At 38.0% G+C, this 15,288-nt stretch overlaps 1 protein-coding gene across 1 annotated transcript in view; it reads left to right on the top strand.

The window, feature by feature from the left end:
* The first annotated feature begins 4,298 nt into the window (after positions 1-4,298).
* The window catches only part of LOC133621682 (uncharacterized), a 50,033-nt gene continuing 39,043 nt past the window's right edge, over positions 4,299-15,288 (top strand). Inside the window, exons 1-6 of the mRNA XM_061983940.2 lie at positions 4,299-4,509; positions 10,404-10,615; positions 12,520-12,629; positions 14,109-14,308; positions 14,379-14,464; positions 14,682-14,783. Coding sequence (XP_061839924.1) covers positions 14,113-14,308; positions 14,379-14,464; positions 14,682-14,783 — 384 coding nt within the window. The 5' untranslated portion in view covers positions 4,299-4,509; positions 10,404-10,615; positions 12,520-12,629; positions 14,109-14,112. The remainder of the gene's footprint in view (positions 4,510-10,403; positions 10,616-12,519; positions 12,630-14,108; positions 14,309-14,378; positions 14,465-14,681; positions 14,784-15,288) is intronic.

A 15,288-nucleotide genomic window follows, 5' to 3' on the forward strand; every position in this document is an offset into this window, starting at 1 on the left:
CATATTTTCATGGATAAATGTCTGCCGTTTGTATGTTATTTCAGCATTTTTGGCCGGCATTACTCATTCTGCTTCAGACTAGCATTGCTCCGCTCAAATTGAGCGGTCATGTTTTAAAGGATTTCTTTTTTTAATTCAATAAATATCAACCACTTCTCTTAAACATCCTTCACACTCACTTGCTTCCCTCCCATTGTTGAAAAAACAAGGTTAAGTCCATCTATAGCAAAAACCTTGCCTACTTTATTTATAAAGCCCTTTAAAAACAACCACGGTTTAAAAAAAAAAAAAGGGCTGTACACCACAAACAAGTTAAATATATATATATATATATATATATATATATATATATATATTTGAAAAGAAACCATAAAAGCAAAGACATAAGACAGACTAAAACATATAATTTAAAACAAAGGTAAAATACGTATATTAAAAAAAAGAAGATCAGATGCAAATTTAATCTTAAACACAGTCATGTCAAAGGCATGTGACATTTGCTACACCAACTAATAGCGGGGATGCTTGTAACTCAAATTTTCTCTTGCAACTTAAAAATAACAAGCCGAAAGACAGCGCTTTTATCTTAAAACAATCTTAAGTCGAGGTACTACTGTATTTGTAATGCTAAACCATCCCGTTGTTTTGATGGCTTCCAGACGAGGGAGGGTATTCGCACAGTAGCTGGGGATTGCTATGATCTGCTGTGATGTGTTGCGTGTACAGTTGCTCCCAAATGTCCAACCAAGTTTTTGTTTTTAAACATTTATTGATTTTCATACACATATAATTGACAGGAGTTGTCCGACACTCATCAACTGCTGTTTTCCCCCCAACAAGTAAAATACAATTAAGTCAAAAATATAAATAATAATAATAAATAAATTAAGAAATCACAGAGAGAGGTCAACATAAAACCACAGACAGCTGCATTCCTGAATGGATTAAGAGTTATAGCAACCCACAAGCACGCAAAAGGCTCATCAACCACCCACATTTCAATTGTGTTTCAATGGGGTAATCTTTCCTACATATCTCAGAAATTTGATTTTTTTTTTTTTTTTTTTTTGTGGAACAACCATTCAGTGTCAGCCTAATCTTTCCCAATTTGAGAAAATTAAGAACATCTCTAATCTAGCGGGTGTGGCAAGGAGGCGCTGTTGCCTTCCAATTGAACATTATCTCGCCAACAAAGTAGTGAATGCTATAAGGTTCCAACCAAGTTATTTTTTTAGCTGAGTATGAATTTACAGAAGTTTGTGATAAACCAACAAAACTTAAAATTTGGAATTTGTTCGACAGTAGGGAAAGTATTGATATGGCCCCATTTCTGGGTGGATCTCACGTGAGAGGAAGAGGGGGGGAATTCATCATTTTGCAATGCAGTCTGCTAAAAATGATGGAAAGCGCCACTCTATATAGTAACTGACGCTGTGGTCAAAGTTACAATTGCCACAAAACACATTTTGAGGTATTCAACACTCACTGCACTCATCTGGCGGCTAAAGTTGATAATGCTTCCCCCCCAATCTAATTTGTCACGTTTTATGTATCAGGTAAACCATGATGAATGGGCCCATATGAATCCCCTTCTTACTGTACATACTGTATATGTTACAGACAAAATAAATACATAAGCCATCTTTTTTTTACATATTTGAAATAAGAATCACAATAAGGGTTAAATAATATCGGTGGTAACTGTTATGTCATTTCTAAAAAGCCCATTTTCCTCAGCGAGTGAGTTAAATGTCATGCTTAGTGTCGTTTCCAGGACAGGTATTTTGGGGACATGGTGCAAAAGACCTACTGTACTGTAAGTCAGCGTGTGTTTATCACATAAAGCAAAAAGGCTCTTAAGTTTACATTTTAGTGTTTCCACAATCCCTCATGTGCTGTAAAGTGAACCTAAACGCTATTTATGACTGTGACAAAGCATTTTGTCCCTGACTTTGGGAGATTTGTGCTTTTATCATCATTTGTACCACTGCCATCCACCCATGCTCATCTTTAATGTGCCATAAACACGCTGTACCTACCTTCTTTTGAAGCAAGAGTTGTGGCGATCAAGTCAATTTGGCGTGGACTCGGCTGTGATGGCACCTTTACTTAACCGTCTGGCGTCCAACTGTGCTCATCCGCAACCATCCTGTCCCCCTTCTTGCATTTCAACTGCTTGTCAAACACATTTAATACAACTACAAACTATATGAAGTCAACTCTATTATGATGGGATGATTATTTAAAAATAAAATTAAAAAAATGGCATTTCATTGTTGCGTATCCTATGAATGATACAAAATAAAACTTTGACTTTGCACCTTTAGCAAAGGCCTGCTCGTGGCTTATGATTAAAGGGGAGTCACACTTATTTTATTTTGTCTATCATTCCCAATCTGTATGTAAGACAAACACACATGTTTTTCTTTTTTAGGCATTCTAAATCGTAAATGAATACTGCCGAAAGTCAGCTAACAATGGAGGTATTAATAGTCTCTCTATTCCGCCATACTAAGTACTTCAGGAGGCACCAGTCCAGCCACACTCCACACTTCATCAACGGCACAGCAGTGGAGATCGTAAGCAGCACCAAGTTCCTGGGGGTGCAGATAACTGACGATATGACCTGTAAAAAGAGCTCAGCAGCGCATGCACATGTTGCGTCGGATGAAAAGAGTACAGCTCCCTCCCCCCATTCTCACCACATTCTACAGAGGCACTATAGAGAGCCTGCTGACCAACAGCATCTCTGTCTGGACTGGAGCCTGCAGTGCCTCAGACTGGAAGTCTCTGCAGAGAGTGGTGAGGACGGCGGAAAAAATCATCAGGACTCCTCTTCCTTCTATCCGGGAAATCGCAAAAAGCCGCTGCCTGACCAGGGCTCAGAAAATCTGTAGAGACTCCTCCCACCCCCACCAAGGACTGTTTTCACTGCTGGACTCTAGAAAGAGGTTCCGCAGCCTCCGTAGCAGAACCTCCAGGTTCTGTAACAGCTTCTTCCCTCAGGCCGTAAGACTCTTGAACGCATCATAATAATCCCCTCAATTCCCCCCAAAAACGGATTAACTCGCTGGAATATAAAGACAATATAACATACATCCATAAACCTGGATGCATATGCAAAAGTGCAATATATTTATCTGTACAGTAATCTATTTATTTATATCTGCACCTTAATGCTCTTTTACCCTGCACTACAACAAAATGTTGTTCTTATCTGTACTGTCAAGTTCAAATTTGAATGACAATAAAAGGAAGTCTAAGTCTAAGTATGGTATAGGATAGGATAGACTTTTATTTATCCCACAATGGGGAAATTATATTGTTGTGGAGCAGGTTTTTACATACAGAAGTAAAGCGTATTGAAAAACAAAAAAATTATAATAAATACTACATATTGCTCACTAATGGTGATACAACAGTGATTAGATCGATATTTTTTATTACCACAAAATCTTGTTTTGTTGTTGTTGTTATTTTTTACAAACTCGGGAAATGAGTCCCTGGACACAGGAAGACTTCAAGGGCAAAAATCAAATGATTTAAATCCGAGCCAACTGTCGTTTTTGCTCATGTTTAGTTATTTGCACTATTGACTTTATTATACATTTTGTATGTGAAAAAGGGGAATAAGGAAATAATTGTAATATTTAATCGACATTGTTGCACCCCCATCCTTTGTTTTTGTCTGATTAAGATTGTGATCAAAAATTTAATCATTGAAAATTTTAAGTATTAATAGCAGTATTGGTATGACCCCTGTAACGACTTGGTACACAAATTGGTAGTATCGCCCAAAACCAAACTTGAACAACAGACGAATAAGTGTCTATCACATTGTAAAAGACGTGCAGATGGAATAGTGTTACAGCAGAAAGCAGATTAATAATAGTAATAGTAGTAATAGTTTTAATAAAACAATTCAAGTGGAAATAACTGAATATGTTACTGCATATGTCAGCAGCTAAATTAGGAGCATTGGTTATCCGTTGCGAAATGGTTAGATTGTATATGCCAAATAATTCATCTTAAAACATAGTTATCACAAAAGAGGATGTAATATATATCTTGAGATAGATTATAGGTCCCCCGAGTTGGGGTTCCCCCGCTCCATTGTGCTTCAGTCTGGGGGTCAAAACCTGAAGACCACTGATCTAAAGGATTAACTCCACAGGTGTTTTGCTTCGTCTTTGGCTTTTGTGATGTTTTTTTTTTTTATGATGTCACCTTTGAAGGGTACTAGACTGTGATGGTTACCTTAGAAGCAGAAATTGACACACCATGTGACAAAACGTCTCTTGTCTTGGTGTTCAGTATGATACGACTAGAAGGGGTTGTGTTCAAGGCAACCACTTGTTTTTTTAAATTTGTTTTTTTTACATCAACAGACCCTTGCTGCCTGCCCCCTAACTTATAAGTTTGCACTTCGTCGTCGTTTTGGTAGACTCTTCTTCAAATGCGTTGTTTGGGCCAAGCGTCTCTCCAAGTCCATTGTATCGTCAAAGATGGGTGAGTACATAAATGTTCCATTTCGACTTGTTTATATTACTTCTACGTTAAATGTGATCCTATGAGAGAATTATTTTTGCTATTAGAACAAATGTTATGTCAAGCAAGGACTATTAATTTGTTGATGTCTATCTTGTCTTCAAATAATTCACTATCTTTTTAAAGGGGAACTGCACTATTTTTTTTAGGGGGGATTTTTCCCATTATCCACAATCCTCATGTAATACAAGAACACAGATGTATGTTCCTTTTCTTTGCATTCTAAAGAGTAAAAAACTGCTAGGAAAATACGGCTAACAATGCAGGTAATGGAGACACGATCCATTACGCCTTTTTATTATTCTAAAAACCCCCAACACTGGTTTATATATACATGCTGTAAGTGTATATGAAGTGTAAAAACAGGTACATTCACAAAAACATGTAATACGGCCAGCATTTAGCTAATTTTAAGCATTGTCGTAACTTCTTTCTAGGGGAACATTGATATCTACAAAGCGTATTGCAAAGAATATTACTTCCGAAGAGAGCACTCTGTGTTTTCTACCACTAATGGCAGACTTTGTGTGAGCCTTGGAGCATTATCATGTAGCGCCATTGTGAAACGTTTCAAATAAGAGCATAAAACAGTGACTGATGGGATGATTGTATCTTTCAGCACTTGTGCGCTCCATGAGCTGCTAAATTCAGAATAATCCTCACTCCTTCCTAGCCATGTTGTGGTGGTCTCATGCTGCGTAACATTTGTTGAGAGCCATATACAAACTCTAAAACCAGTAAATATGGCACACTGTGTAAATCGTAAATAAAAACAGAATACATCCATTTCCATTCATTTTCTACTGCTTGTCCCGTTCGGCGTCGCGGGGGGTGCTGGAGCCTATCTCACAATGATTTGCAAATCCTTTCAACCTGTATTCAATTGGATAGACTGCAAAGACAAGATACTTAATGTTCAAACTGGAAAACTTTGTTATTTTTTGCAAGTATTAGCTCATTTGGAATTTGATGCCTGCAACGTGATTTAAAAAAGCTGGCACAAGTGGCAAAAAAGACTGAGAAAGTTGAGGAATGCTCATCAAACATTTATGTGGAATATCCCACAGGTGAACAGGCTAATTGGGAACAGGCGGATGCCATGATTGAGTATAAAAGCAGCTTCCATAAAATGCTCAGTCATTCACAAACAAGGATTGGGCGAGGGTCACCACTTTGTGAACAAATGCGTGAGCAAATTGTCAAACAGTTTAAGAACAACTCTCAACGAGCTATTGCAAGGAATTTAGGTCTGTAATCTCATCAAAAGGTTTCAGAGAATTTGGAGAAATCACTGCACGTAACATTGAATGCCCGTGACCTTAGATCCCTCAGGCGGTACTGCATCAAAAAGCGACATCAGTGTGTAAAGGATATCACCACATTGGCTCAGGAACACTTCAGAAAACCACTGTTTTCGTTACATTACAGTTTGTCGTTACATCTGTAAGTGCAAGTTAAAACTCTACTATGCAAAGCGAAAGCCGTTTATCAACAACACCCAGAAACGCCGCCGGCTTCGCTTGGCCCGGCTCATCTAAGATGAACTGATGCAAAGTGTTCTGTGGTCTGACGAGTCCACATTTCAAATTGTTTTTGGAAACTGTGGACGTCGTGTCCTCCAGAATAAAGAGGAAAAGAACCACCTGGAATTGTTGTAGGCGCAAAGTTCAAAAGCCAGCACCTGTTTTGGTATGGGGGTGTATTAGTGCCCAAGGCATAGCTAACTTACACATCTGTGAAGGCAACATTAATGCTGAAACGTACATACAGGTTTTGGAGCAACATATGTTGCCATCCAAGCAACGTTATCATGGACGCCCCTGCTTATTTCAGCAAGAGAATGCCAAGCCACGTGTTACAATAGCGTGGCTTCATAGTAAAAGAGTGCGGGTACTAGACTGGCCTGCCTGTAGTCCAGACTTGTCTCCCATTGAAAATGTGTGGCGCAATATGAAGGAGACCCCGGACTGTTGAACAACTTAAGCTGTATATAAAGCAAGAATGGGAAATAATTCCACAGAAAAGCTTCAAAAATTGGTCTCCTCAGTCCTTCAGTTATTTGAGTGTTGTTAAAAGGAAAGGCCATGTAACAGATTGATGAAAATGCCCCTGTGCCAACATTTTTGCAATGTGTTGCTGCCATTAGAATTTAAGTTAATGATTATTTGCAAAAAAAATAAATAAGTTTCTCAGGTCAAACAGTAAATATCTTGTCTTTGCAGTCTTTTCAATTGAATATAAGTTGAAAAGGATTTGCAAATCATTGTATTCTGTTTTTATTTACAAATTACACAAAGTGCCAACTTCACTGGTTTTGGGTTTTGTAGTATGAAGCTGGTGGCAGGGTTCGGTACTTTTTTTTTGGTTCAGACCTAATCCCAGCGATCCTACTGGGCAGCGATTCACGTAAAATCCAATGGTGCCTTGTTTTTGGTGCCTGAGTTGTGCGTGACGTCACGTCCGTGTGAGACGTCTGTCTCGGGTTCCTCTTGGACCACCGGGAAAGGCACAACACTCTCTGATGTGGGTTTTACAATTGTTTTAATTTTTCCTTACACAAGTCTCTCTTTGGCTTTTCAGCTCTTCTCACATATAATGTCTCTCTTTGGCTTTTCAGCTCTTCTCACGTATAATGTCTCTCTTTGGCTTTACAGCTCTTCTCACATATAATGTCTCTCTTTGGCTTTTCAGCTCTTCTTACATATAATGTCTCTCTTTGGCTTTTCAGCTCTTCTCACATATAATGTCTGTCTTTGGCTTTTCAGCTCTCTCTTCCTGTGTTCTTGCTTCCGTGCTTTCCAGCTCCCCTCTCTCCTCATGGTCTCCGACGCTGCTAATAAAGGAACAGGTGATTAGATAACTCATTCCAGCTGAGCTATCCACTCACCTGTCTGCTGCTTCATGGCCGGCCCCTGCACACACCCCGCCCGCAGGGAACGCGTGAACCACGCCCCTCTCCACAGTCCGGTTGCTGACTCTTCGCGCTTTGCCACTTAGCGATCACTCCAATTTTCAATGCCAACAAAGAAATTGACTCAAAAACGCTCCAAGTAAAATAAAGCTTCCCTTTTCCAAAAATGCACTAGCTTTATGCTGACATACATTGGCTTTGCTATTGACATGCTGCTGATTAGCATTAGCGACTTTACATGACGACTTCATCAACTCTCAATTTGTTAATGAAAACTATACAACTAAGATGCACGTTACAATCAAACAGCTGGTGCGTAATAAGTACAAATAATTACAGTATTAACGCTTTTTAGGGCGCAATCGAAAAACAATACCACAGCATAAACTATACGCTACTATTGGACGTGTTGGACTTGCCACTGCAAATGCAACTTAGTGTCATGCTATATGTGTAAATGAGACTCAGAAATTTGATAATTAAACAAGAACAGCGGTTATCATCAGCTCATTTTTAAATGTTGATAAGATTTTATTTGGGCGGTATAGCTCGGTTGGTAGAGTGGCCGTGCCAGCAACTTGAGGGTTTCAGGTTCGATCCCCGCTTCCGCCATCCTAGTCACTGCCGTTGTGTCCTTGGGCAAGACACTTTACCCACCTGCTCCCAGTGCCACGCACATTGGTTTAAATGTAACTTAGATACTGGGTTTCACTATGTAAAAGCGCTTTGAGTCATTAGAGAAAAGTGCTATATAAATATAATTCACTTAACTTATTTAGAAAAACAATATTAACACACATAAACGTACCAAAAATTGGCACCGTTGAGTACCAGTGTCTATTCCCAGGTACCGCGAATTGGTACCATATCAGTTCAAATGTGAACGGACGGTGTGGATTTTCAAAGTTGACCAACGTCCCGGCTTGGTGCCACAACTTTCTACTATACAGGTGAGATGCACGATTTATGCTCTGGCATTAACTATTCCGAACTCAAACAGCAGCAGCAGAAGCAGCTCAATTTCCTTTTTCTTCCTCATTTTCGGGTGTTCACAACCAACATTAACAACAGCTCAATCAAGGTAGCTCGTAGCTGGCTACTCGGAGCTGCGTGAGCATGGCAATGTGTCCTGACCCCAGTGAAGTAGTTCCTCGATGTAGCTATTAGAAACTTTGGCTTCCTCTGGTTGCATGGAGATGACCTTAAAGGGGAACATTATCACCAGACCTATGTAAGCGTCAATATATACCTTGATGTTGCAGAAAAAAGACCATATATTTTTTTAACCGATTTCCGAACTCTAAATGGGTGAATTTTGGCGAATTAAACGCCTTTCTAATATTCGCTCTCGGAGCGATGACGTCACAACGTGACGTCACATCGGGAAGCAATCCGCCATTTTCTCAAACACCGAGTCAAATCAGCTCTGTTATTTTCCGTTTTTTCGACTGTTTTCCATACCTTGGAGACATCATGCCTCGTCGGTGTGTTGTCGGAGGGTGTAACAACACGAACAGGGACGGATTCAAGTTGCACCAGTGGCCCAAAGATGCGGAAGTGGCAAGAAATTGGACGTTTGTTCCGCACACTTTACCAATGAAAGCTATGTTACGACAGAGATGGCAAGAATGTGTGGATATCCTGCGACACTCAAAGCAGATGCATTTCCAACGATAAAGTCAAAGAAATCTGCCGCCAGACCCCCATTGAATCTGCCGGAGTGTGTGAGCAATTCAGGGACAAAGGGCCTCGGTAGCACGGCAAGCAATGGCGGCAGTTTGTTCCCGCAGACAAGCGAGCTAAACCCCCTGGATGTCTTGGCTCACACCGTCCCTTATGCCACCGAAGATGATCAAGAGAAGAATATCGACCCTAGCTTCCCTGGCCTGCTGACATCAACTCCAAAACTGGACAGATCAGCTTTCAGGAAAAGAGCGCGGATGAGGGTATGTCTACAGAATATATTAATTGATGAAAATTGGGCTGTCTGCACTCTCAAAGTGCATGTTGTTGCCAAATGTATTTCATATACTGTAAACCTAGTTCATAGTTGTTAGTTTCCTTTAATGCCAAACAAACACATACCAATCGTTGGTTAGAAGGCGATCACCGAATTCGTCCTCGCTTTCTCCCGAGTCGCTGGCTGTCGTGTCGTTTTCGTCGGTTTCGCTTGCATACGGTTCAAACCGATATGGCTCAATAGCTTCAGTTTCTTCTTCAATTTCGTTTTCGCTACCTGCCTCCACACTACAACCATCCGTTTCAATACATGCGTAATCTGTTGAATCGCTTAAGCCGCTGAAATCCGAGTCTGAATCCGAGCTAATGTCGTTATAGCTTGCTGTTCTTTCCGCCATGTTTGTTTGTATTCACTATGTGACGTCACAGGAAAATGGACGGGTGTTTATAACGATGGTTAAAATCAGGCACTTTGAAGCTTTTTTTAGGGATATTGCGTGATCGGTAAAATTTTGAAAAAAACTTCGAAAAATATAATAAGCCACTGGGAACTGATTTTTAATGGTTTTAACCATTCTGAAATTGTGATAATGTTCCCCTTTAAAAATCCATTTTGAAAACGATTTGAATCGATTTAAAAAAATTATGATTCGATTTAAAATCAGGATAAATAATAATCACGATTTGTTTTTGGTGCACCTCTAGTCACTGTAGCTTGTTTACTATACAGGTCACAGCATATAAATGGAGCGCTGTTGGAGGTTTTTGGATGTTTTTAGAGGGCTTTGTAGGCTGAATAGATGAATCCCGATTACCTGCATTGTTAGCCGCTTTGTACTAAAGGTTTTTCACTATTTAGAATGCACATAGAAGGGAAAGACGTGTGTTCTTGTCTCCCAAAGGGATTGTGGATGACTGGCCAAATTCCCTTTAAAGAAAACTCATTACACTGTAATGTAACTACGGCATCATACTGTCTACACAGTGGTTTTGAAGTGTGAACCTGAACAGATTTCTGCTCTGACAAGAATCTGCACGGTTTTGGTTAGTGTGAGGAAGCAGTGTGGTTGTTGGCTGACAGATGAAAACGCTTCCTTCTCTAAGAGCCTTCAACAATCCTCCTCCTCATGACCGACAACCTCGCTCATCTTCATGCAGCGGTATGAGCGTGCTTTGCCTGTGACCTACTGTACATCGGTGAGTTTTATACACAGCATATTTACCTATGTCCGGAGTAGTATATTTTAAAAGAGTAATGATGATTATATTTTTTGAATAATATGGCATGCTTTATTTAAGACTTTGATATTTTGTGTTGTGACATTGACTCCCTTTATGGTCTTCAATATTGTGGTTATTGATTGGAACAAACAAAAAGTTATTGGACAATATTTCTTTCATTTGCTATTATTAAAAATAATTACAATTAAAATAGTATTCTAAAAATGATTTGTATACATTTCTGTTGTCTTTTTTTTTTACCAACTAAACAACAACAAAAAGGTTGTTTTTCTTCAGACTTTTTCAACTTTAGACCAACTGTAGATCAGGGGTCTCCAACAAGTTGCTCGTAAGCTACAAGTAGCTCGCCACCCAGTTTTGAGTAGCTCACCAAAGTCATTTTATAACCGTCCAATTCACACATTGTGCCCTTACTGACAAATTACCACAATATAGCATAAAGAAATGGCACTTGTCAGTCATATGAAAATCCAACACAAAGAGCTCACCTTGCACTTCTTTTTGTCAAAAGTAGTGTTTTTTTCATTCGTGGTGCACTTTTGAATTTGGATTATCCATGATTAATCAGAGGTTATTACACACTTACATCATTAAAATTGACTTAAAAAAAGATCCCAATATCTGGACGCAAATGCAATTTTGTCAGAATGTCATACAGGAATATTTTTCAATTATTTTACTTGAACGCACATCATGATTTATTTGCTTGTAATTTGGTAACCGTTTAATCTAAATGATAAATGATAAATGGGTTGTACTTGTATAGCGCTTTTCTACCTTCAAGGTACTCAAAGCGCTTTGACACTACTTCCATTTACCCATTCACACACACATTCACACACTGATGGAGGGAGCTGCCATGCAAGGCGCTAACCAGCACCCATCAGGAGCAAGGGTGAAGTGTCTTGCTCAGGACACAACGGACATGACGAGTTTGGTACTAGGTGGGGATTGAACTAGGGACCCTCGGGTCGCGCACGGCCACTCTACCACTGCGCCACGCCGTCCCTTTCAGGATTTAGTTTGGAGTGAAATTTGCAAGTGAGCAGACCAGTCGTGTCTCCTCACTCATTTTTGTACTGACGTATGCACTGATCTGATCACTGACCATATAACAACCCGCACTACTTTTCAGGTAACCATCCACGGTTGAGGTAAAGGAGCATGTTGGCTCAAAATGAATTGCCTGAATAATCTGTGTATATCCATTATTCAAGCAATTATATTTTTTTGTTACTCACACTAGTCAACTTATTTTTAACAGCCGTAATATAAATTGTATACTTTATTCATCGCATAAAGGGAATAAATGATTGTTGAATTTATTTATACTTTATAAAATAATTTTTTTGAAATTTATACACTGCAAATTTTTTGCCACTTGCCAAGATTTAAAATGGCATTTTCTAGAAATTTCCTAGTTTTAATTTACTTAATTTTATCATGAATAATTGTATTTTTTTATTTATATTTTGAAAAAAATAATATATAAAAATATAAAATAAGGAAAATAAGTATTCAAATAAGGTATTTTGATTTTTCCCACGTAGAAAATCTTGTTTGAAGATTCTGCAACCTCTTGAGGATGCTTAATTTAAGAATTGCAAGTTGAATAAAGCTTGTTTACATTATAAAATACTTATTTCTGTCTAAAAGTCCTGTTAGTTATATATTATTAGGATGTCATATCAAGTAAAATAATCTGTCCAAGCAGCTAGTTAATTTCACTAGGTTTTAGTATTTTTTCCTAAAATCTAGTCTTTTTATCTGAACTCTTTTTTTTTTTTGCAGTGTTGTCAGTACATTTTTATGTATTTGCAGTATTGTAAATGTATTTATTTCTATTTTTTTTTCTCCAGGACAGTGCACACTAATGAACAATCATCTGTGCAGACCGTAAATGAGCCAGATTAAAGCATAGTTTTTATCTGTAGTCCTCCAATCCAGTGTGGGTGGCACTGGGAGCAAGGTGGGTGAATTGTGGACGGCAGTGACTAGAATGGCAGAAGACGGATTAACTTTGATAATTTTTATTGTTCTGTTAACTCACTCATATTTTATTATCAAAGACAAGAAAAAATCTATTGTCAGTCATAAATAATACATGTTTAGCTTTTTTGCTATGCCTAGTTAAGTGTTAATCTGAAAGAAAATCACAGCACAGCAGTGTTGCACAGAAATTAAGCAACCCTAAACCACTGTTCTCATGTTTTAACTGTCTATTCCAGGGGTGTCAAACAGATCAGGCCCGCGAATAGGTTTTATCCGGCCCGCGGGTTGAGTTTGCAAAGTATAAAAATTAACCTGACATTTTTGAATGAAAGAAACTGCTGTTCTAAATGTGCCCACTGGATGTCGCAATAGTAATGTTTTGTATCTTTGTAGTTGATGCTACATATGTACAAAATAAACCACATGATGTTAGTACATCGGTCGAGGAAAATGATCAAACTACATAAATAACATCCTGTAATTTGATTTTGATGTAGATTTTTTTATCTGGATAGATTGAAAATTAACACCAATTAACACTGATGAACATTATCATATAATTTATTCGGAAAATATAAATAACGACATATAAATTAATAACCGCAACACGTAAGTGTAAAAAAAAAACCTAACAACATTATGATTTGCACATTTGTGCTTGTTCTATTTTTAAACAAAGAAAACATCCTGAAGTTGTCTTTATTTTGAGTTATTGTGCCGTGATTTTTTGGGAGTAGATTTTTCTCTGTGTGCCCATCCATCCATTCATCCATTTTCTACCGCTTATTCCCTTCGGGGTCGCGGGGGGCGCTGAAGCCTATCTCAGCTTCAATCGGGCGGAAGGCGGGGTACACCCTGGACAAGTCGCCACCTCATCGCAGGGCCAACACAGATAGACAGCCTCTATGTGGCCCCCGATCTAAAATGAGTTTGACACCCCTGGTCTATTCAATTCACATTCATATTTGTCCCTACTTACACTAATACACACGCTCCATTTAAAAATGTATTTATGCTGCCATCTTATATTGGAAAGAAGATATTCTTCATCTCAGTATGTTAATAATGACTGAATTAATTAATTAAATATTACAAAACTGTTGTGTATACTAATTCATAGACGTTATTTTATTATATAAAGAGGTCAGTAAATGATTATATATATTTGTAAACGCTCTGAAGTGGGAAAGGGGTAGGATTAAATAAGCTTTGCTTCTTCCTACTCCTTTTCGGGCATGATGTAAAATGAAATGATCTGAAATTGTGTGATGTATTATGCTGTAAGTGTGTTCATGTTCGAAATAAACTAAAGAAAGAAAGAAGAAAACCACACCAGTTTTAATGATGACATGTGAGATTAAGATCAGAACATTGTTGGTTGGCTTAACTGGAATAAATGTATGTGTTTGTTCCTGGAGTAGAATGTTAAGCAGATCTGCTTTTCTTTTCCCTCCAGGGTGATGCCTCGGTCATTTTTAGTAAAGCGGGGAGGTTTAGAGCCCCTTCAGTCAGAACAGAGTCCTGCAATGAATGCAGCAGAAAAAGAGAAGGGGTCCTGGTACACATCCCAGGGGGACGCCACAGCACCCATGCAGGATATTGACACAGTCGTCCTTGAATCATTGCAGAACTTTCCTGATAACAAGTCCTCTGAAGGTTAACATTTCACATAGCATATATGGATATGATATCTTTGACTTTAAAACAGTCCGGACTTTCCTCCTAGAGCCCACATCTGCTGATCCCTGCTGTCCAGACCACAAAGATACTTCCAAAGAAGCCCCTCAAGCCGCTGTGTGCTCCAGACCTCAAGTGAGTTCAGAAAGGCAAATTGAAGTTTTACATCAATACTTCCAGAACCAGAAGTACCATGACAATTCAAAGAAAATTTCTCCCAGAAAAGAGTGTCCACTCTGTGGCAAAGTAGGTCATCAAGCCTTCAAAATGCGAGCACGCTTGTACAGTATATTGATTATCTTATTTGGAACAAATGAAAGAAACCAACATTTTTTTATTCTTATTTTTGCAGATATTTACTACGCATGTGTCCAGTTTCAAGAGACACATGTACAAGTGCCATGGAACCAGGACGCCAGCACACATCCTGTCGTACACAACAGATAGGGGGAAGGTAAGCATTGATTGCTTGCTTTGGTAGGGCTTTACAATAATAATTCCCCTTATGAATTGTTCATAGATGTTTATTATTATTATTGTTATTGTTATTATTGATATTACAGTACATTTAATAATATATTAAATTACAATCACTATTTAAATAAAGATAAATAATACATTTAATGAATGACTTTAATTATAACATGTCTTTATTTTTATTGTATATATATGTTTTAAATTGATATATTTGTTTAGGGTGTGTATGTATGTATGTCTATGTATGTAGACACATATACTGTACATAAATATATATATTATGGACTTTTTTAATTTAATTCCTAACCTTTATAATAATAAAGAAATATAAATCATAATAATTTATGATTATAATAATTATTGTTTTAAGCAGTACTTTTGATTACTCATTTAATTATTGTATATATTTAATTTGTATTTATATATGTTATAGTGTGTATATACACAGTATATATAATATATATTTAATGAATATTATATTT

The sequence above is a fragment of the Nerophis lumbriciformis genome, linkage group LG25 (assembly GCF_033978685.3).
Source record: "Nerophis lumbriciformis linkage group LG25, RoL_Nlum_v2.1, whole genome shotgun sequence".
Taxonomy (NCBI): domain Eukaryota; kingdom Metazoa; phylum Chordata; class Actinopteri; order Syngnathiformes; family Syngnathidae; genus Nerophis; species Nerophis lumbriciformis.